At 40.8% G+C, this 21,649-nt stretch overlaps 1 protein-coding gene across 5 annotated transcripts; it reads left to right on the top strand.

Moving 5' to 3' along the window:
- Window positions 1-128: 128 nt before the first annotated feature.
- OTULIN (OTU deubiquitinase with linear linkage specificity) lies at window positions 129-16,492 on the top strand. 5 transcript variants are annotated; one of them, XM_055704767.1, is made up of 8 exons: window positions 129-327; window positions 1,641-1,976; window positions 5,724-5,797; window positions 6,617-6,711; window positions 8,015-8,158; window positions 12,198-12,323; window positions 13,318-13,587; window positions 14,861-16,492. In XM_055704767.1, exons 2-8 carry the CDS (start codon window positions 1,663-1,665, stop codon window positions 15,053-15,055), a joined length of 1,218 nt encoding a protein of 405 aa, XP_055560742.1. In that variant the 5' UTR covers window positions 129-327; window positions 1,641-1,662; the 3' UTR covers window positions 15,056-16,492. The 5 variants fall into 5 exon arrangements, with proteins under 5 accessions (XP_055560742.1, XP_055560741.1, XP_055560738.1 ...); XM_055704766.1 differs by having other exon boundaries at window positions 237-327; window positions 1,645-1,976; XM_055704763.1 differs by lacking the exon at window positions 129-327 and adding an exon at window positions 334-653.
- The last annotated feature ends 5,157 nt before the right edge of the window (window positions 16,493-21,649 follow it).

Raw genomic sequence — 21,649 nt, 5'->3', positions numbered from 1 at the left:
CACGCCCCCCCCGCCCCGGGGACGCCACGCCCCCCCCCGCCCCGGGGACGCCACGCCCCCCCCGCCCCGGGGACGCCCCGGCCCGCCACGCCCCGGGGACGCCTCCCCCTCCCGGAGCCGCCCGCAGCCGCAGCGACGGGCGGGTCTCGCTGTCTTCGCTCACGCGCCTGCACCGGAGGCCAGCCCCGCCCCCGCGCCCCGGCGCTCACCGCCGGGCGGCCGCCGGGCGGAAGGAAGCGCGGGCGCGTCCGAGCGCTGCTTCCGGCGTGATGACGCCCGGGCGGAAGATGCCGGCGGCCGGCGACGCGGAAGCGGCTGCGGAGCCGCGTAAGGGGCGGGCGCGTTCTCGCTCGCGGCGGGTCCGCGGCCATGGGCGCGCGGGGCCCGTGCGGTCGGCCCCGGTAGCCGGTCCCGGCGCGAGCCTGCGGGCGGGCGCTCGGCAGGGCCCGCGCGGTTGACCGGCGGCCTCGGCCCCGCGCCATGAGCGGCCGGCGGCGGGCGGCGGGGGGCGCGGCGGGGGGCGGCCCGCCGCCTGCCCCATACAGCCCCGGCCAGCGGGCGGCTGGAGCGGGGGCGGCCCCCTGCGCTCGGCGGGGAGCGGCTGCGGCGGGCGGCGGCCAGCGGTGCCGGGTAGGACGCGGGGCGCCGGGCAGGTGAGGCCTGGGCGGCCCGGCGGGGGGGCAGCGCCGGCCCTGTGCTGCGCAGAGCCTGGGCCGCGCCGTCCCGGGGGAGCGGCGCTGGGAGCGGTCGGGGCGAGGTGCGCGGCTCTCGTCCCGGGCCCCGTCCCACGGACGGGTGGTGCGCGGCAGGGCTCGGTGGCGAAGGGACAGTGACATCTGGGAAAGGAGGGCGTGTGGCAGGTGGGAGGCGTTAACCTGGAGCTAGAAACGCGTTGTACGTGTGTAGGCGTATAGCGTTATTAAGTTATTTTAGGGTGTATAACTCTAGTTATTAATGCTGTCAGTTTTGGGGTGACCGGCCTGGGCAGCAATGGTAAGAATCGTCTAGACCGTGAATGTGGCCACTGCAAAGCAACCCATAATTTTTTGAGAGGGTTATGTATCAATTTAAGGTAAATTATCACTGAAAATTTACTGTACGGGTGCATTCTAAGTTTTCGGAGAACTTGCTAGAACGGATTGTAGAAAGTCCCATCTTAACTAAATAAATCATATTCAAAGAAACCAAAGATCAGAATTGTTTGCGTTAAGCAATAATCCTGCTGCAATGGGAGGTCTCAGGGAGCACGTGGTGAGTTTGTAAAAATCCTCTTGCTGGACTGAAATTTGTTTTATTGGGCTATCCGTTAATCCTCGGGGCTCTGAGCGGTACTGCCCCTTGAGAAGAGCAAGTGTTCGGTCGGGCACTGACTTTAGCGTGGGTTGCGTTTGAGGAACTGGCACAGATTAGCCTGAGTAAGAAATGAAACTGGCTTGCCGAGGAGATCAGTTTGAAAATAGCTTGGGTGTTGTGTTACCTTACCAAACTTCTGGATGTTGTTCCTGCTTTTGAATAAGTTAAGCGCCCTCTGAATCCTCAGAATATAACATAACTATTAAAATACTGTCGTTTTCTTAAAACCATGTGCTTTTGCTCTTCCCTGAGAGGTACTCTTCATGTGTTTCTTCCATTCTTCAAAGTCAGGATAACTTTCAAGTGTGGATGACGGAACCAGCCAGCCTTTCTGCGGGTGCAGAACAGGCACAGAAAAAAGAGAGTGTTGCCATACGCTTGGTGAAGCATGAAATGGAAGTTGTGGCTCCTTCTGACGAACTTGGCTCAGCAAATGCAGCTGCTGACCAGAAAGAGCAATCTACATCGGAAATAAGAAAAGACGACGTATACAGAAGTACTGGGAGACCTGAGAAGACAGATATGATTAAATCACTTCTGACAGATCAGGATGCATCTAGAAAGTGTGAACTGTATCTGCCTGTGTCTAGTAATTGTTCAGCAGTGGAGTCATCTGAAGACAGGCAAGGATTTGTTTTTTTAAAAATATATTAACAGCTTTTCTGTAGAAAGGGAGGCGTACATTCAGTTCATGAAGGTGAATTTCTTGGCAAAATTTCATATATGTTAGTGTTTTAGTGAAGTAGGTCTAAATGTCAAATCTTAAACTTTGAAGGCCACCTTCACCCTTTAGATAAATTATTATTATTATAGTTTAATAGTGGTGGTCTTTCGCTATCGAAGGGAATAACTGATGTGACATGAAGCTCTTAAGGGTAGCGTGCAGAGCATGGGAAAGTAAGAGTTGAAGGCAGATAGTCTTCTGCTAGCTTGGTTTTAACAGTGTGAATGCTTTGTTAGCTGCAGTGCTGACAATCATGGAAGGCTTTTTTTAATCCTAATGTTTAAGCTTTTTGTTTGTTTTCTGTAAAGCTTGTGCTATAAGCTGAAGTAAAAATTCAGTTGTGTGGTTCCTGTTTGGCAGTAGAAGTCTTTACAAGAATGTTTGGAGGAAGAAATAAATATGAATGTTTTTTTAAAAAAAATATTCCAGACTTCTGAAAAGTAAATTAATGCACATTAAGAGTGACTTTATATTGTTGAAGAATTCATTAATAAAGTAAGAGAAGAAAGTGATTCCTAATTAATCCTCTTTCTATAGGTAGCCAGTGAACTGTTTTAGACAACATCCAAAAATCTACAAGAAGTGCTGACTTAGTGGAAAAGTCACTAAAATAAGTACATGTTTTCAAGGATGCTTTTAAATTCTTATTTCGTGCTTAAATTACTCTGTGATTTGAGCATAACCTAATATGAGGGGATTTTAATATTAACACATTTATCATTAATACACAGATTCATATAAATATGTATGACATGTATTCTGTATGTTGGCAAAAGTGTGGTACGTAAGGATCTCTGTCCTTCTGGATTTTTAAATTAATTGCTATGTGGCGTACTAATTCTAGTTGACCTAATATGTCTTTAGATGAATTATTAATAGTAATGGGTTTAATCTGACGTAAAAAAAATTAAATATTCATCTCTTCGTGAAAATAAATGGAAGACTTTAAGCATTGGTTTGGCTTTTGTATGATATCCTCAGTACTGGGAGTTCTAGTCCTGCAAATTTATTAGTATAAAACTGTTTATATTTTGCCCCAAATCCTTTCCTTTCTCTCCAGCTTAGTTTTGCTTGCTGTCATCTTAACTTGTTGGGGTTTATTTTTTTTGGTGGTGTGGGTTTTTTTTTTTTGTTGTTTTTAAAATTGCAAAGCCCAGGATACCCTAAGTAAAACCTGACCTGGGGTTTTTTTTTGGTCTTGGTATCTTTGATTCAGCAGAATCTGATTTACTAGTTCAGCAATTTAAATGTTTACACACAACACTATACACTTTTTTTCTTTTGTAAATGCATGTTTTCATTTAATTGTTTTTCCACCTGTTGTTTTCACTCTATGGTTAGACATTAATGTGAAGGTTAGTAGGGAAAGGCTTTAGTTTCCACATTCTTGTTTCCGCAAATTTACTTAACAGTTTCTATGCTAGAACAATGTTAAGATCTGCTTTCAACTCTGAACTGAGTGACTGTGCGCATAGATTGCATCTTTTAGCTACCTTGATTTCAAAACAACTCTGTTAAATTGCAGTACTTTGTTTACAATGGTGGTTAATCTCTCAGGTTCTGAATCTATGGGTCCTATTTCATCAACTCCTAGAAAGAAGAGGGGGTAATATCTGTGGAAGGAACACTTCTTTTTTTGAGTGACTTCACTAGTTTACTAAGCTGAGAACTTTCTCTCTTTGTGCATTGTAACCTAAATGTATTTGAGGATGTATCCCAAAGAAAGGCTTCCCCCTGCCCTGCCACCTCCCGTGGGATCCCTTGTAGAAACGGGTTTGTTCATGCTCATAGGGGGAATTTGTTGTTTTGTTTTAAATACTTTGGTTATAGATAGGCTAGGCTAGAGATCACTGCTGTTGGATACCAAGTTGTTTGGATTTTTTGTTTTCCACAGTATTTTCAAGGTTAAGTATTCTTGAAGTTCTTCGCAAACCTTAATGGACCTTAATCTCTGTTAAGAAGTAAGATTATGCATGGAAATTAGGGTTTGTCCAGTGCCACACTGTGACAAGGATAAGGACTTTAGGTAATTATTTCTATGATTTTTCTTCTCAGCAGATAGTACTCCTTATGGAATAGTATGTTTAATATCTACTGGATCTATTGTTTCTCTTTTCATTAATATTTATGTAATATTGTTATGAATCAGATTTCAAGCAGCTATTTGAGCACCTGGGAAACCTAGTTGGAAGGTTAAAGGTTTGAAATCTGAGTAAAACTGAACAGTAGTTTCATATGACTGCACAGTAGGTGACAGTTTACAGCTATATATTTGTCTTTAAATTTATTTTTTTGTTGTTCTTAAGGGAAATACATGCAAATGGGTTAGAAATGTTACTTTTTTTAGGTAAGCTGGTTTGGATATAAAGAAAAAGAAATAACAAAGACCAGTGTACCACAGTTACCAGTGTATTTTTTCAAGTTTAATTACCAGCTGGCTGCATTAAACTTTTTCTCGGTCTTCCTAACTGCTTGTCCTCTCCGAGTAGCGTAAGATGGGGCAGGGTCACTGCCTTAATTTCTTTCTGGTCTTTTGCAAGCATGCTGTGGTTTGGGCTGCTAATAGTACAGTTTTTTTCTGCACATGTACTTTCTGCAAAATACAAACAAAAAATAATAAGAATAAAAAAAAGTCGATGGAACCTCTTTAGTGGTAAGCCTAAATGATTTATGAGTAAGTTTGGTGATATATGGGGTTTTTTTGAAGTATTTTAGCTGTGAAATTGATTTTTTTTTAAGTTTATTTGCTAGATGTATTTGTATGACAAATGCCACCCAGAGTCATATTTAAAGGAATGTGCAATTTATTGCCTGTTTCTTGGACGCTGTATGAACCTCTATTCCCAATGGTAATGTTCACACCCTACCTTTGAGATCTCTTCTTGATAATGCTAGGCTATACATAGAAACAGTATCCTTCTGGGCCATCATTTCCTCCTTCATGGTTATAACTTGATGTCAGAATGTCTGTATACAGGTTCAGATGGAGACATTTGACTCTTAAGACTGTACCTTGACCAAAAAGCCTGTATCATTCAAGGAAGAAATGTGTGTCTGGATTTCAGTTGGCCTGTAGGCTGCAGTTTGGATCATGCTTAGAATTTTGTTTCCTTTGTAACATTCAAACCCGCTGCAGATAGCTGGCTACTTTTCATCATGATACTCCGTGGTGCATTCTGCTCATCTATTAGGCAGGTTGCTCAGCTCCAGCGGAGCGTAGATACAAAGCTGGTGGTGAATCATGTGTTCTTAGTTGCGTGCTTAGGTTGTAGCATCCATATGCTCAGCAAATAGGCATTTTGGCTTGTGCCTTTTGCAAATTTATCCTGTAAAATTTACAAATACAAAGGGACCTTAGTTCTGTAGTCTTCGTACAACCAGCAGAAGAGAAATAGAGGCAGTTATTTGTTACCAACATAAGTGTCATAGATAAGGGAGGGGAACAGCTGAGAGGTTTTTTAAACTTTTTTTTTCCCTGAGAACTCATGTTGTTTTATGAAAATGTGTAAGATGGAAAGGAAATCGACTTAAAACATAATTGGAAAAAGTCTTAAGTACTTCTTAAGTACTTGCCTGTGGTTGTAAACTGGGGAATTACTGTAAGATTTGTGCTGTTCCATGAAGTATGTGTTGGTTTTTATTGCAGTGAGGAGGACATGTATCGCGACGCAGAAGAAATAGAGCGAGAAAAGATATTGCGTAGTGAGACAAGCTCTTCAGGTACATTAGAACTTTGTGTGACATTTCAAATACAGTATCACAATTCATTGTAGCACTAGTTTGTGATGATTTGACACCCTCGTTTCCAAGGATCTTTGCGCACAGATGTGTCTGTACAATAGAAGTTACTTATCATGACGGAGTACATTATGCAGGTTAATTCATGAAAAGATAGATCTTATGTAAAACTGGTTGCTCTTAATAGATTTTTTTCCCCCATGTTTCTATAGTTGCTTTACAAGAGAACGCAAATCCTTTGGAAAAACAGTCGTGTAGCCTGTTACAAGACTTACGCTGATTTATACTGATCTATAGTCATTATAGTGGCATCTGTTGCTGGGATCCCTTGATAACTTTAGTGCTATCAGATTTGAAACAAAGGCTGTTGGGATTCCAACAGAAAACTGTAATTCTTCTTTCTGTTATGGTTTCTGACTTACTCGGAAAGATCAGTCATCTTTATCCTTTATAGTCTGGCTGCTGAAAGAAGAGAAACTTGTCAGATATTTTTCTGATTGCTAAGAAAACGAAGAATACTAATTCCTACTCTTTGCCAATTAATATTGTGCAGAAAAGAGGATGTCGATTTTGTTGGATTACGTAATTACTTGTCTTCACTTGTCATTTTCAGAGCAAGCTTTTTCCGTCCCGCCCCCCCTCTGATACTAATAATTACTTAGTAGCTGTAGGTTGTGCTGCCAGTCTCCTTTGGCACCAATGTTATTTTAAAGTGATAGAGTGTATTTAACAATTCAATGCTTTTTCTATGTTGTTCTGTTTCACCTTCTCCGTATAATGTTACATATTCTATTTTAACAGAATATAAACTAAGTGTTGCACCTGAAATGGATGTCATGGAGTATTGCAGCAAAGAATGGAGAGGAAATACACCAGTAGCAAAAAGGATGAGAAAGGTATCAGTTCTGTGTTTGTTGAATTTTGTTGGGCTTTTTGTTTTCATTTGTATGTTTAGTGGGTGATTTCCTATGGGAACACTCTTTAAAAGAGGAAATGCAATAGCAGTGGTTTCCAGTGTCTGGTCTTAGAAGTGGCTGACAACTGAAAGATGGTTTTGTTTTGTACTCGTTCAAAATGTGTTTTTTAGTAAGGCTGCTTGTTGATAGTGTAGCCTTTTGATTAATACTATTCTTCAGTGCAGTTTTCAATTGAAGTTTTAAATATGGTTTATTGCCATAAAATGGTAATTTTGGGGGTTGTTGAAATGAAAGAACGGATAACCATACTTGGTAGCAGAAGGCAAATAACTGAAGCTGGTGAATTGCATGGTTTTTAAGATGGGGAGCTTTAATGAATAGGCTCAGTTTTTCTTAAATTCTTCCTGAATTCTTATTTTTTGTAGGTTTTGGACTAGTTTTATTATATTAATCTTGAGCTAGAATGGCAGAAAGTAAAGTATAAGGTTGGTTGGGCTTTTTCAGTTTTTGGTTTTGGGTTTGGTTTTTTTTCAATACAACTTAAAAATTTAGTGGTATGTATGAGTAAATTTAAAAAAATACTTTCCATAAATCAGAAGATATGTGTGTCACCTTCAAGAGGTTAGTAAGAGAAATACAGATGCACAGGCACTGGGTCTTGCTAGCTTAGTTGAAGAGGTGTGCTGAGCTTCAGGAGTTACAATTCAACATTGCTGCTCTGCTAAAAGTGTAGGTATGGGAACAGCAGGGAGGGGACAGATGTGCTGAGGCATGTGTCAGGAAACCTCAGTGTGAACTCAAATTTTCCCTGAGGCAGAAACTAGACATGCTATGTATTGGGTAAATAGTGTGAACTGTTGCTGAAACTTCTTGTAAGCATGATATATTTTTAGATTTATATTCTTGTGTGTGCATGTTTATATGTTTAGATTTTTTTGAAACTGAGTTAGCTACACACATTTCAATGATAATTGTGCTCTGTCATCAAGTAAATACCACAACCAGTTATCTACTTGATTTCTTTGGTTTCTTGTTTGTTATTCAGTAGAACTAAGGAAGTTTTTTTTCACAGCATAATTTGTGACGTAAAAGCATTTGAACTCCCAAAATGGGTAGTTTTTGAAGTAGTTTAAGTGCTTTAGAACTACCCCCTCCCATTTTTCTTTTTTAAATACAATTACCATTTGGATGCTGATATGTCAGTGTCTTTTACAATACCACTGCATGACCTTAAAATGTTTTATTAATGCTTTGATGTTGTTTGGATGTTATGTTTTTCTAGGGATACGAAGCAGTTGCACAGAAGTTTGCATCTATAAGGAGAGTACGAGGTGATAACTATTGTGCTTTCAGAGCAACTCTTTTCCAGGCACTAAGCCAAGCTACCCAGTTACCAAGCTGGCTGCAGAGTGAGGATTTTACTATGGTATGTGTCAAGGTTTGATCTTCTGACAGTAGTGGAGTGTTGATTCTAACCTATTTGAATATTTTTATGTTTTCCTTTCTCTGTTATGCTATATATGCTCACTTCTCAATATCCCTTGAACTGAAAAGTGACGGGCTCAATTTTGTTGTTCAATTAGAGTGATTCTTTCAACTTGGAATTGAGTCCAGATCTCCTTAATTTCTGGTTTATAATGTATGAAAGGTACTGTAGTGCTGACTGTAATATAACTTGTCTGTCTTAGAATCGTAGAATTATTTAGGTTGGAAAAGACCTTTGAGGTCATCAAGTCCAACCATTAACCCAGGATTGCCAAGTCCATCACTAAACCATGTCCCTAAGCACCGCATCTATGCATTTTTGTAAACACCTTCAGCGATGGTGATTCCACCATCTCCCTGGGCAGCCTGTTCCAGTGCTTAACCACTCTTTCAGTGCAGAGCTTTTTCCTACTATCCAAACTAAACCTCCCCTGGTGCAGCTTGAGGCCATTTGCTCTCATCCTATCACTTGTTATCTGGGAGAAGAGACTGACACCCACCTGTCTACAACCTCCTTTCAGGTAGTTGTAGAGAGCAATAAGATCCCCCTTGAGTCTTCTCCTCTCCAGAGTAAACAACCCCGGTTCCCTCAACCACTCTGTATAGGACTTCTACTCCAGACCCTTCTCCAGCCTCCTTGCCCTTCTCTGGACACACTGCGGCATCTCTTCATCCCTCATGAAATGAGGGAGCCAAAACTGAACACAGTATTCAAGGTGCAGCCTCACTGGTGCCGAGTACAGGGGGATGATCCCTTCCCTTGTCCTGCTGGTGAAACTATTTTGGATACATTCCAGGATGCTGTTGACCTTCTTGGCCATCTGGGCATGCTGCCAGGCTCATGCTCAGTTGGTTGTCAGCCAGCACGTCCAGGGCCTTTTCCCCCAGGGAGCTTTCCAGCTGCTCTTCCCCAAGCCTGTGGTGTTGTGTGGGATTCATGTGACCCAGGTGCAGGACTCGGCACTTCTTGCTGAACCTCATACAGTTGGCCTTGGCCCATCAGTCCAGCCTGTCCAGACCCCTCTGCAGAGCTTCCTGCCCTCCAGCAGAATAACACTCCTCCCTAACTTGGTGTTGTCTGTAGACTTACTGAGGGTACACTCAGTTCCCTTGTCCAGGTTGTTGATAACAGGACTGGCCTCGATACGGAGCCTGGGGAACACCACTTGTGACCAGCCGTCAGCAGGTTGTAACTGTTTACTACCACTCTTTGGGTAAAAGCTGGCTGGATGGCCAAGTCCAATGTAGAGTACACCCATCTAAACCATGAGCAGCCTCCTTCTCCAGGAGAATGCTGTAGGAGATGATGTCAAAGGCTTTACTAAGGTCCAGGTAGACAGCATCCACAGCCTTTCCCTCACCCACTAGATGGGTCATCTTGTAGATCAGGTTTGTCGAGCAGGACCTGCCTTTTATAAACCAGTGCTGGCTGGGCCCAGTCCCCTGATTGTTCTGTATGTGTTGTGTGATGGCGCTCAGGATGACCTGCTCCATAACCTTCCCCATCACTAAGGTTAGACTAACGGGCCTGTACTTCCCCATATCCTCCTTCCTGCCCTTCTTGTAGTTGGGCATCACACTGGCTAACCCCCAGTCTTCTGGGACCTCCCTGGTTATCCAGGACTGTTGATAAATGATGGAGAGCGGCTTGGTGAGCAGCTCCACCAGCTCCCTCAGTACCCTTGGGTGGATCCCATCCGGACCCATAGATTTGTGTGAGTCTAAGTGGAGCAGCAGGTCACTAACAGTTTCCTCCTGGACTGCGGGGACTTCGCTTTGCTGCTCCTCGTCCCTGTCTTCCAGCTCAGGGGGGTGGGTACCTTGAAGGTAACTGGTCTTACTATTAAAGACTGAGGCAAAGGCGGCATTAAGTACCTCAGCCTTTTCCTCATCCTTTGTGGCAACATTCCCCCCTGCATCCAATAGAGTACAGATTATCCTTGGCCCTCCTTTTGTTTCTAACATATTTATAAAAATATTTTTTGTTGTCTTGCTTTCTTGGTTTCTTCTTACTGCATGTAATATGGCAGTAAAAGGTTTCCCACAAAACAGCTGGTAATAACAAAAAATATAGACAAGCTGTTTTAAGCACATTTGGGAAAAAACCCCAGCTTTTCAAAATTGTTGTATGTATTCTTGTGTGTCATATATGGTTTCTCTAGAAAGTGGTTTAACAAATTGGATGCTGTGGGCTTTTTGGAATGTATTACCTGTGTCTTAAATGTTACTTAAAGTAAGCCTAAGAGCAACGTCAACCTGACAGAAAGAACAGTTCTTATGGGGCATTGATAGGTAAGTAAACAACATGTCTTCATAAGAAGTAGAAGAATATTCCAGAAATGGTCTTGTGTCAACGAAGTCCATTTGGTGATATCTGTGAACGTGGAAGAAGCTGCCTATACAAAAGTGGCCCACTCCAGTGGGGAGCAAGGTTCAGGTTGTGCAGGTTGCTGCTGGAAATGTAAATGATGGGTGTTTGATGCAGACTCTGTGTAGGCTATCAGTCGAGGTAGGTCACACTGCTCTGACTGTCTGTCTGTATAACTTCAGAGGCTATCTTAAAATTTCTTATTGTGGTCACTGTCATTAAGTGAAATTCTGTTCATAAGTTTTTGTAATTACTGATAAAAGACTTTGCTTGAAATATTTCTTACTGCTGCAGCATGTTGTAAAAAAAAATTTTTTTATAAAAAAAATTCTGCCAGCTGACAACCATCTCCACGTTATCAAACTGTAGAACATAGTTTCCTAGTGCTCCTTTAAAGAATGTGCAAACTTTTTAAAATGGTGTTCTTCACAGTTTTTAATGATGTTCACCTGTTTTTCTTCCTATGGATTGACAGAGGAAAACATGTCGTATGGTAATGAACATTTTTTTGAAAAAGGTGTACAACTATAAAATGAACTAATTGAAATGATAAACTGTTAATGCATCAAAGCAAAGGCGTGTTAAAAGAAATGTGTGTGGTGACAGCTAGCAAGTACAACTTGTAACGAAGATTTTTTTTTTTCTTTAATTAGAACAGTGTTTACATGCACATTTCTAGTTGTGGAAGTTATTGGTATATAATCTTTGATTATTTAGTTCTATATATCCAGTTAGCATAGGATGCCAGGCTGGTGTGAAGGTCTGTGTATATCTGACAAATACTTGGTTGCAATTAAAGAGAACATATCACTGGTTTGGAGTCCTGATAAAATGAAAACTGACTGGTAATGGCTGACAGTTTATGTGTTGCTGTAGCCAAATATTTAATTCATTGAGAGACAAAAGTTGTTTTTCCAGTTCTAGCAGTAAAATGGGTTAATAAATGAGGGTAAAAATCTGGGCATGCAACTGCCAACATGTCCTTCAAGAGAAGTGTAAAAGCTCTTAACTGATCAGGTGTAGCATGTGAGTAGTAAAAGAGGCAGTTCTGAGGCTGCAGTATGATACGATGCATCAACTAATCCCGAGGTTGTTTTCTTCTTTATAAGAAAACCTGTCTAGTAGTGCTGTAATTATGTTTCCTCAAAAAAACAAACCCCACAGCTTGTGTCTTCTGGACAAAGTGGTTTGCACTCCACCAAGACTTCTAGATTATCTGGTGGATGTCATCACATCTTTAACCTTTTCTTCTGTTGGTTCAGGGACACTTTCAAACACAGTCACTGTCATGTGCTGCTGGCTTATTTTAATTAAAAAAAAAAAAAAGTGAGAGTTACTTGGAGTGATTAATTTTTCCAGTGCTTGTGTATTAGGTAGATCTGGAATTCATAATAGCCCAGTATTCTGACTGTTACCTGGCAAGTATTATAAAGAGCTCGTTGTGTCCAGTTATGTTCATCTTACTATGACATCTGTTCATATAAGGGATTGCTTTAAGGTGTGAAATGATTTTTTTTAAAAAAAAATATGAATAAAATACTAATCTGGAAGTTAGTGAGTTTTCCTGTCAAGATTTTTGACTTAGGCTGCCTTTTCTTCTCTCAACTTCCAGCTTCCTGAAAACTTGCTGAGCAAATATGACTGGATCAAGCAGTGGCAGCTGAAACATAAACTGGGCAGGAAGATGGGAGAAATAAGTGATGAAATTAAAGAATATTTAATACTTCTAAGGGAAAAGGTTGGAAAAGTATTTGTTTATTCTTGGTTACTTGCAAAGAAGGAAAATGACAGACTCTTGGATATGATGAATTTAGCATAAGGATGCTTTCACTAGTGAAAGTCACTTTTCTGTATGTATGCTGCAGAAAAATCAAGGCAAGAATGCCTGTTCAGACCTGTGGCAGTTTTCACTTGCCTGATGCTGGAATTAATTTTTAACCAGCTGAGCAGAAAACTGCTACAGGTTTCTGTGAAGAAATTAATGTAACAGAGTAACATTTTGCCCTATTATTTCTTGTATTTATTTGAAGGAATGATGTATGCTATGCATAAATGCCGTTGCTACCTTGAAGAGGTCACAGAAAGAAAAACAATACAGAATAATGCAGAAGCAATTTCAAAGGAGTAGTTTCTATTCAACGTTTATATGTTTTTGTTCTAGGTTAATGTAACAGGAAAGTCATTGTGCCCCTTTAGTTTGTACTATATAACCTAGCCCCTTCCTCCCATGAAACTCTGGAACCTATTTAAAATCTCTTCAGTTGTTTCTTTCTTACTGTGTATGCGTATTCTCTTTTTTTTGAAGGCTTTTAAGAATATTTTAAAGGCTGCATTCAAGCAGTTTGAGGGCTGACATGAAATAATCATTCAGAGTAAGTGAAATGTAAAGAATATGAAGGATAGAAGATTTATGATACAGGAAACAAAAGTTTATTACCTTCTTGCTTATTGTCCCATGACAATGTTTTTTTTGCCACCTTGCAACATTTTCAGCATCCTCTTCTTTTGCTTTGCTTAAGGACTAATTTAAGCGAAATCAGACTAACTCACCTTGACCTTGATAGGACTACAGCTGTGGAAAAATTCTTGATTGTTTTTAAAAAGACACAAAACCCTTCATAAATTAAATTCCGAGTGCCTGTGCTGAACGTCTGACAATTCACAAGTGGCTTTTTGCAGCTCTTGCATGATGATGGCTATTGATACATGTTGTATGTTTTATTTTTTTATAGTGGAAGAGTATAAGTGAAATTAAGGGTCCTTTTGAGAAACAAGAAGCTTGTGATAAATTGTTTAAAAATGAAGAGGAAGAGTATAGTCTCTATGAAGCGCTGAAATTTTTGATGCTTAACACTGCCATCAAATTATACAATGATGATAAAGATGGAAGGAGAGTTCCTGTCTTCGCGTGGTTGCTGTTTGCACGAGATACGTCTAGCAACCCTTGTCAGTTAATGCATAATCACTTGAATCATGTTGGTCACAGTGGAGGCCTCGAACAAGTAAGGAGAGATCATTCTTAGAGTGTTATTTTCCTGTTTTGGAGATTTTGGTTTCAAGTGATTTAAGAAATCACCCAGCTTTTGTTGGTCTGGCTAAATTTAATGGTGTAATGTCTGGTCTTTTATTGGGAGAAATATGGTAGAACCGCTTGCTTATGTAAGAGTCTAAAGCTTCCTCTTAAACATCAGTTTTTGTCTGGCAGCTGACACTTGGGTAGCATTCTTTGGTAGTATGGCCTTGTGTTAATGGTAACATTTGGTTTAGTCTCTTAATTATTAGCTTTTAAAAAAATAAAAGCTAATACTCAAATTATGCAGAGAAGGTCATGTGTAGTACATATACTTGGTGAATTCTGGTAAACTAATAGTAATTACTGCCTTATACGTTGCAGAAATGGTATACGTATTACAAAAAAGCCCCAAAACAAAACATAGTAGTTAATGAGCTGAATAGTCCAAAAGGTTTTAGAAACATCCATTTAAAAAAAAAAAATAATCCCATTGAATGTTAAGTGTGGTACTGCAGTTGAATTCGCTACTTACTTCCATGTTTCTGTAATTATTACATTTTGTTTCTGTTTATTGGCTTAAAAATCCTACAACTCTTGTATAGATGAGGCAGGTTGCTTTTACTGTTAATTAGATGATTCACTGATGACTTTTTTGCTGCCCAGTTTAGTCAATAAGTAATGTTGCTTGTTTTTGTGCTGACTAGGTTTATTTCATTTATATTCTTTGTAAATTGTTACTTAGAGGATAGGCTTGCCACTGCAGTAGACAAGATAGATTTTCTAGGTTCTTTCTCTGAATTCCTTCTGATATCAATGGGCTTTGTAAAGGCTTTCTGTCTTTTTTTTTTTTCTTTGGTTTTGTTTTGGCTAGAGAGCTTGGAGTTCCCCCTAATGGGGAAAGGATCATTGCTTGAAACCCATTCTTGTCTGGTTTAGTGACATAACAGGATGAATACAGCTACAAGAGAATGTCATTCCTACCTGTTTGTGGCAGTAGGGAAGTGGGATTCTCTGTATAAAGTAGCTTTTCTTTAGGACTGGTTTAGTTTCTTTTTGTTGGGTCTGAAGAGCTTCATGTTGAAGGCATGGTATCTTAGAGGTATATGATTGAGATACTGAACTAGAGATGCTCGTGTATATGCTTTTTCACTTTTTTCTTTCAAAAATTGCTTCTGATGGGTATTTAGTATTTTTATGAGAAAAATCTTACAAAAGGTATGTTTAATTTTGCACGTGGCATTTCTGCTTTTTTTCCAATGTAGGTGGAAATGTTTCTCCTTGCTTATGCTCTGCAGTATACCATCCAAGTGTATCGACTGTATAAGTATAGTACTGATGAATTCATCACACTTTATCCCAATGACCCGGAGGAGGACTGGCCTGTGGTGACTCTCATAACTGAAGATGACAGACACTATAATATTCCAGTCAGAATGTGCCAAGAGACTACGCTGTAAACAACTGATCTTAGCAGACAAACCTCTGCTGCTTGTTGAAGTTTCCAGTGCTATTTTGAAACAGGATGATGATGAAAGAAGCATTATTGACTCTACAACAACTTGAAATCCATGGTTTAGAGCTTAAAGAGTAAGAATTTTGTAAGTATGGCTTCTGTTGCCCATTTAAAAAAAAAAAAAAACAAAAAACACACCAAAACCTTCTGCAATCTTTTCTTTGAAAGGCCTGCTCTGAATAGGAATGCAAAACCTGTAGATCTACTTCATTTAAAACAGGTGAGGCTCTGTGGTAAGGCATGAGCTGGCCTTCTGCTTCTTGAAATAACAAGATAATGAGTTGAAATTTCTGGAGAAGTAAGCTGGCAGTGTCCTGACTTATTTGTGGTGCTGCTTGGAAGCAATTTGTACAAATTTTGGGTCTCAGGAAGCAATGTAATTCTTTTGTGGTTGGAATCTAATGCCTGCCATGGTTTATGCCATGAGAGATGTTACTGAAAGTTTTCCAGTGCTTTGGGTTTTTTTCCCCAACATGAGTATCTGGTATTTGGAAACCAGTTGTCTGTTCGACTGAAGATGAAGAGCTCTTTCCCTTTCAACCCCTTGAGAGGATTATGGCAAAGAGACGTGATAATAAGTGAGTATAAAACTTGTTAGTTAGTAGGTCACAAATTCAAAACGGCACAGAATTGCTGCTTTGGTTGTGATAGCCAAGCTGAGCTAACCACGTGTCCATTAACTCCCATGTCTGTTCGTACTGCTGTACCTGTAACCTTAATCCTTGCTGGTAGTTGCTATGAAGAACATCAGGATTTTAATTTGTCTAGGGAGTGCAGTAGATGGAAGTAAACTTCTGGTGCAGGTCTTCCACACTTGGGAGGAATATGTGGGAGGTCCTGTTTCTTCTGAGTATTTTTCATTATGCTTTAAATTGAAGGAATACTGAATATATCGGATGCTGGGAGTGCTGAGACATACCCCCCAAAATAATTAAATAGTAAACCCTTTACCTTTTAGCTTGAAGTGGAAGTATGCCCTACAGATGAGTGAAAGTATATTTAAATGAAATGCTGGTGCTACACAGATCACTTGGCTTCTCTTAGAAGCCCGTCTTGTATAAAAGGGATAAGATTATAAAGCTACTCTTCATTCAGATATTCTAGAGGAAATTGCATGCAAAGCTTCTGGCATGCCAAACTTCAAATTCTGGTTTGTTCTACTTAAAGTCAATTTTTAAACTTTTGTTGTGAAAGGTAATTACACAAAGAGAATGTGTATTCACTGTGTTCTAAAATGTGTCTTAGACACGCCTTAATGAGGTCTATCATGTACTCAGTGTTATATTTATCATGTTGTCTTTGGCTTTTAAAACAACTAGATCTGTTACTGAAAATTTCTCAGAGCTACAAGGGAATAAAAATAAACCAATTAATCTGGCAATATTGTGTTTCTTGTTTTATGGCCTGTTTTCTCTCTAGCTTTATATTTTTGAGTATTTTTGACATCCTTGTTCAAGTTATTTCTTGAAAGCTGCAAAGCATAGTAATTATGTAAAACAAGCTGGATTGCACAGACGGGGGGGGAAAAAAAAATCCCTGAATTACTGTTCTCCAAGTAGTGCTGAGGGGGAAAGAAAAATAAATTAACTTTTGCAACTCATTGAACTCTGATAGAAAAATTATAGTTATGAATTAAATAATCAAAATTATTGAAATCCTGATGTATTCTGATTGCAATGCATTGTTGAGATTAAAACTTTACATCTCTTTGAAAAAGACGTCTTTGTCATACATCCAGAGCCACTGCTGTGAATGTACAACAGAAGCCTCTAAAGCAGGGGCTTTTTAGGGGCTGTGTGGACAGCCATGAGATGTATAAACAATTCACAGAATTGACTTGTACGGTGAACTGAGCAGTGCGGGACTGAGCACAGGGTGCCTAAGTCACGTATTGTTCCTGCAGAAGTTGAGTGACAGTAGAAAATCTGATGTTGTTTTGTGTTCTCTGTTTTAGACATAAGCAATGAGTCTGCACTGTGGTGTGCAGTATATTGATTTAACTTAAATTTTAAATATGAAGTTGACAGCTGATGGTTTTTAATCTAGACTTACACAATGAATAAATACTGCTTTTCTGTTGGGTCTCCACTCCCCCATATGCTACTGAATAAACTGAGAGTCAGTAAATTATATGGAAGTGAGGGATGGAAAAAGAAGAGGAATAGAGAGCAAATAATTTATGCCCCTCCCCCGATGTCCATGAGTCTTACATGTCAATAAATTTAAAATAGCTGCTGTGCTTCAAGATCAGCGTACTAAAGGAAGCAGAGGCTTTACTCAGCGCCTGGCATACTGTTAGGTACAGTCCTGATTTTTAATACGTTTTTTAAAAATAATATGTGAGCTCTTAGGGGTTAGTAGAGATGATGAAAGTTCACTCTGTTGCATTAGCGTGCTTTTTGTGCAAAAGATACTGCATCTGTGTTGAGTCCCTTTTTAAAAAAAAAATTAAAAAATCCCTACTTGGACATCCTTGTTAGGTCTGACTTATGCCCCCTGTGTGCTTTTGGAGAAGGAGGTTTGTGTTCATTGTGTTCTTCAGAACCATTTTAGCGTGCTTTCAGGTATTAAATAGAAACATCCCGCTTTCTATCATAGCACTTTGTCTTGGGTTATCTGATCGCTTTTTAAAAAGCATTTATGTGTGTATTTTTCACTAGAAACAGTTGTGGTCTACACGAAGTTTTTATTTTGCCTTTTTTTGGTCTTTGGTAAGAAAGATGTTATAAAGTTAATGGGTACTTATTCTCCAGCTTCCTTTCTGTTGGTGGAGGTGTAGAGCAGGAGTCCTTTGTGTGAAGGAAAAGAGAGGTTCGGGTGATCTTGCTGGGCTGGGAGGAGGGGAACAAAATTGCGTTGTACCATGTGGGAGCTCAGCCCACAGCCTGGCTCTCGGGGGAGAGTGGCTGTGTGTGGTTCAGGACTGTATTCAGGTAGTTGAGCCAAAGCTTGGCCAAGTTTATTTTCGTGTGACAGTGACAACCCTATCATCAAAAACTGGTGAAGGGGGGTGAAGGGCAAGGAGGGAACTTGCATCTCACTGGAATGGCGGATGCGGTCACGTGTCCCATTTGAGGTGTGAGAGGAAGCGGGGAGAGGGAGCTCTTGCGTCGTGTATCAAGTGCAGGGCTCCATTAGTGATCTCATGGCCCTAATATTTAACAGTGTCCCTGCATCTTGTTGTCTTCTTGGACGTAATTGTGTGTGTTCTCCCAGTATGCTAGCTGGCAGGACAGGACTGGGAATGTTTGAAGATGGCCAAATGTGCTTTATGAATGCTCCCGTTTTTGGTAACGGTGGAGGTCGACAGGCAGCACCGTCTGGAAGATTGCCGCTAGATTAATAGTTGTACTATGACATCAAATAATGTGTTTCAAGCCAGACTCAAAGAATATTTCCATTTATAAATTTCTTGAGGAGGAGAACCTCAGCCTCTGAGAAATGGGAGAGAGCATTAATTCCACAGAGCTGAAAGTGCAGCAGGGACGTTCCGTGGTAGAGGTCTCAAGGAAGGCGGCTCTCTAGTCCTTTTTCCCCAGAGACTTATTTCTGTGTGGGTGCTGATGCGTTGCCCTTCTGTTTGTGACTTCTACTCAAGTCGGCAGGATGGCAAAAAATCATCCTGAGATGTACTGAGCTATTGAACTAGTTGGTGCTGACTAAAAACTGTCCCGTCGGGAGAATAGTGTCGCATGCTGAGGAGGGAGCGGCACAATGAGTGTCATCACTAGCTGTCTTCTCCAGAGGATTGTTTGCCCAATTTGCCCCTTTTTGGAATTAGGGGTTTTGGGCTTGTGGCTTTTTTATTTTTAGATGCCTGCCTATCACGTGTTTGACATGATTTATTTTTCCTTTGGGCTGCTGCAGCGGACAGCTGCTGCAGGGTCTGTAGCAGGAGTAGCTTCTGCACGTGCTCTTTGATGTCAAGCTTTCAGTGTGACTTTTTTTTTTTAAATTGAAAAAAACCTCATAGAAATTATGTCATTATGTAGGCTGAATGTGGTAGGTACTTCCTCCCCCACCCCCCCTTACCTTTCTAGAATCATAATTCTGCAAGTGTTTGTGGCTCACTAGAATGGGACAGATTTAGACATTGCTCTTGTTAGATCTGTTGTGCGCCCACCCATCTTTTATCTGAAAAATAAGACGGAAAAAAAGGGAAACGGCTACAATAATTACAAAACTGGTATCCTTCTCCAACAGCCTCGTTGTTTCACAGAACACTGGCTGGAAACGTTCACTCCCAGCCCAGAGCCGCCCGCCAGTATGTGCTCTGGCTGTTCAAGTGGCTTTGCAGGGGGGACCCGGTGGGGCAGGCAGCTGTGGGCTGGCAGGGTCGTCCGTCGTCCCCGTCCCCCCCCCCCCCCCCCCCTCTGCTGGGGGCACCTCTGGGTGCCTCGCCACACCTTGGTACGCCAGCGAGCGCAGCATGTGCTTAGGGCACACGCACACCAATTGCGCTTAGTGAACTGCGCCAAAATGCTTTTTCCTTCTGACCTGGAGATCTCAAAAGATCATGGCCTAGCGGCATCAGCTTACCACTTGTGTGACAGGATATACTAGTTAAAAGCAGTAGTGCACTGGTAGGTGAAAGCCATTTTGAAGATGTGCAGAACACTGAAATAAAGTGGTAAGACTTGACGTTTTTTTTATTTCTTTAATTTTTTAATAATTTTGAATGTCAGATAGCTCACCTGTTTATGTCTTGAATAAGAACCAGCTAGTAGGGGTTGAAATTTGTAACAAGCCCCTCTCTTTGGTTTCTGAAGTATCTGCTTTTGCTTATGTATTCATCCAAACCTTCTAGGTGATGTATTGATGCATTTGAGTCTTCATAGCCAGAATAATTCCATAAGAATTAGAAGCCTAGCCGAGACATGCTGTGTGACTCCTGAGCAGTGTTTCTAGGGCAGCTTACTCTTTGCACAAACACAGGGCTATACAGTGTCAAGAATAATGTATATTGAGAAAATGGTGAGGTTGGATTCTCAGACTGTCCAAGAGCAAATCAAATAACTTGTAAAATGTAGAAACCTGTCAGTTTACAACCACACTTGCAGGTGCACAAGGCATATTCTGTTTTCACTGTCCTTATTATAGAGGACAAAACCCCAGATGTTTCATAAGATTTAGATGTTTCATAAAGATTTAGACCACTTAGAAAAATAGAATAAACATGATAATAATCTTCTAGTACTGCCTATACTGTTGTTCTGAATTGCTTACAAAAATTATTTCCAGCTGAAAGAAGTTGATTCAGTGCAACACACTGCACCCATACACTAATGGATGTAACTATAACAGCTTGGTGGAATGCTACTCTTTTCATGTTTCAGAATGTTTTCTGCATCGTGTTTGTTTTGGTTTTAGTTTTGGGTTTTTTTGCATGAAAAGTTAAGAGAAATAAGAAATCGTATTGAGCGAGGAGGATGTACTGCAGCTGTTTCACTCAAAGTTTTTCTAGAGCCTCATTCTTTGAGTGGATTTTTTGTTGTTGTTGCTTCTTTTTTTGTTAAAGTATTGTCTAACATATTGGCCTTTGTTTTATGGCAGATGATTTGGGTGGTTTGCTCCAAGAGTGGTTCTGCAGAGCTGAAAGTAAGAGCTTGGGGTGAGAGCCTGCTTCTTGCCACTTCTAGCCAGGTCCATGTCTTGCTGCCAAAGTTCAACTTCTGTGCCAGGGTGTAACGAACTGCATTGTGAGTGCACTTGTATTTTGGAGGATTGTGTTCTTTTTAGCAAGCCGGCAAGCAGGAATTAACAGCAGTTCCTGTTCTCTCACCTGAATGTGTCTTTTGAATCTATATTGTTGAGGGGGGCAGAAGGATCAATAATAAAACTTCTTCTCTGGGTTCATCGTTGAGCTGCTTGGCTAATAGGGTTGGAAAGAAAGAGGGAAGGGGATTTTCACAACGAAAACAAGAACAAACTCAGACTTCAGAGAGTTAACAGTTTATTTCCTTTGTGTTAAATAATACTTGCACAGTGACAGGCTGTGCTGTCTCCTGCTGTGACCCTCAGACTCTCATCTTCCATTCAAGCCCCCTAAGATTGTCCCCAGAAAACACCCAGCTGGATGCCACTGGCCTCCTGCACCTCCTGCAGGTATTGCCACAGGGGGCTGGCACACAGTGCTTATGTACTAGATTTAGTAGCTAACATTAATGTTACTTATAGACTATCAAGTGTTTCCATGGTGTTCATAATGCTCTGAAGAGCTCTGTCAGATGTGCTGCGTTTTGTCTCATCAAACCATGCTACAAACAAAAAAATTAAACAAAATAAATGACTGCCTTTTTAAAGGTAATAGGTGACTTCAAATATTATTAAAAAAAATAATTGTCAAGTTGGAGCAATGCTTAGGGCTGTTTAAAGTTCATCTGTGATGGCTTCCACAATAACCTCGTCTGTAAGACATCCAGATTAAAGGTCCAGGTGTTACTACATCCTCGCATCACCCCATCCTGTTGCTGCGCCATTCTGATGTGTCTGCCTTCTCAGCAAGAAGATGGAAAACAGCAACATGGACAATTCAAAG

This window comes from Falco cherrug, chromosome 3, assembly GCF_023634085.1.
Source record: "Falco cherrug isolate bFalChe1 chromosome 3, bFalChe1.pri, whole genome shotgun sequence".
NCBI classification, from domain to species: domain Eukaryota; kingdom Metazoa; phylum Chordata; class Aves; order Falconiformes; family Falconidae; genus Falco; species Falco cherrug.
Note: the sequence above shows the minus strand (reverse complement) of the source record. Positions and strands in the feature narration are given on the sequence as shown.

Coding starts and splice junctions, on each gene's coding strand:
- OTULIN (XM_055704763.1), top strand. CDS start 481: ATGAGCGGCCGGCGGCGGGCGGCGGGGGGCGCGGCGGGGGGCGGCCCG. Junction 5,798..6,616: donor TAGTGAGACAAGCTCTTCAG/GTACATTAGAAC, acceptor CTATTTTAACAG/AATATAAACTAAGTGTTGCA. Junction 13,588..14,860: donor ACAGTGGAGGCCTCGAACAA/GTAAGGAGAGAT, acceptor TTTCCAATGTAG/GTGGAAATGTTTCTCCTTGC.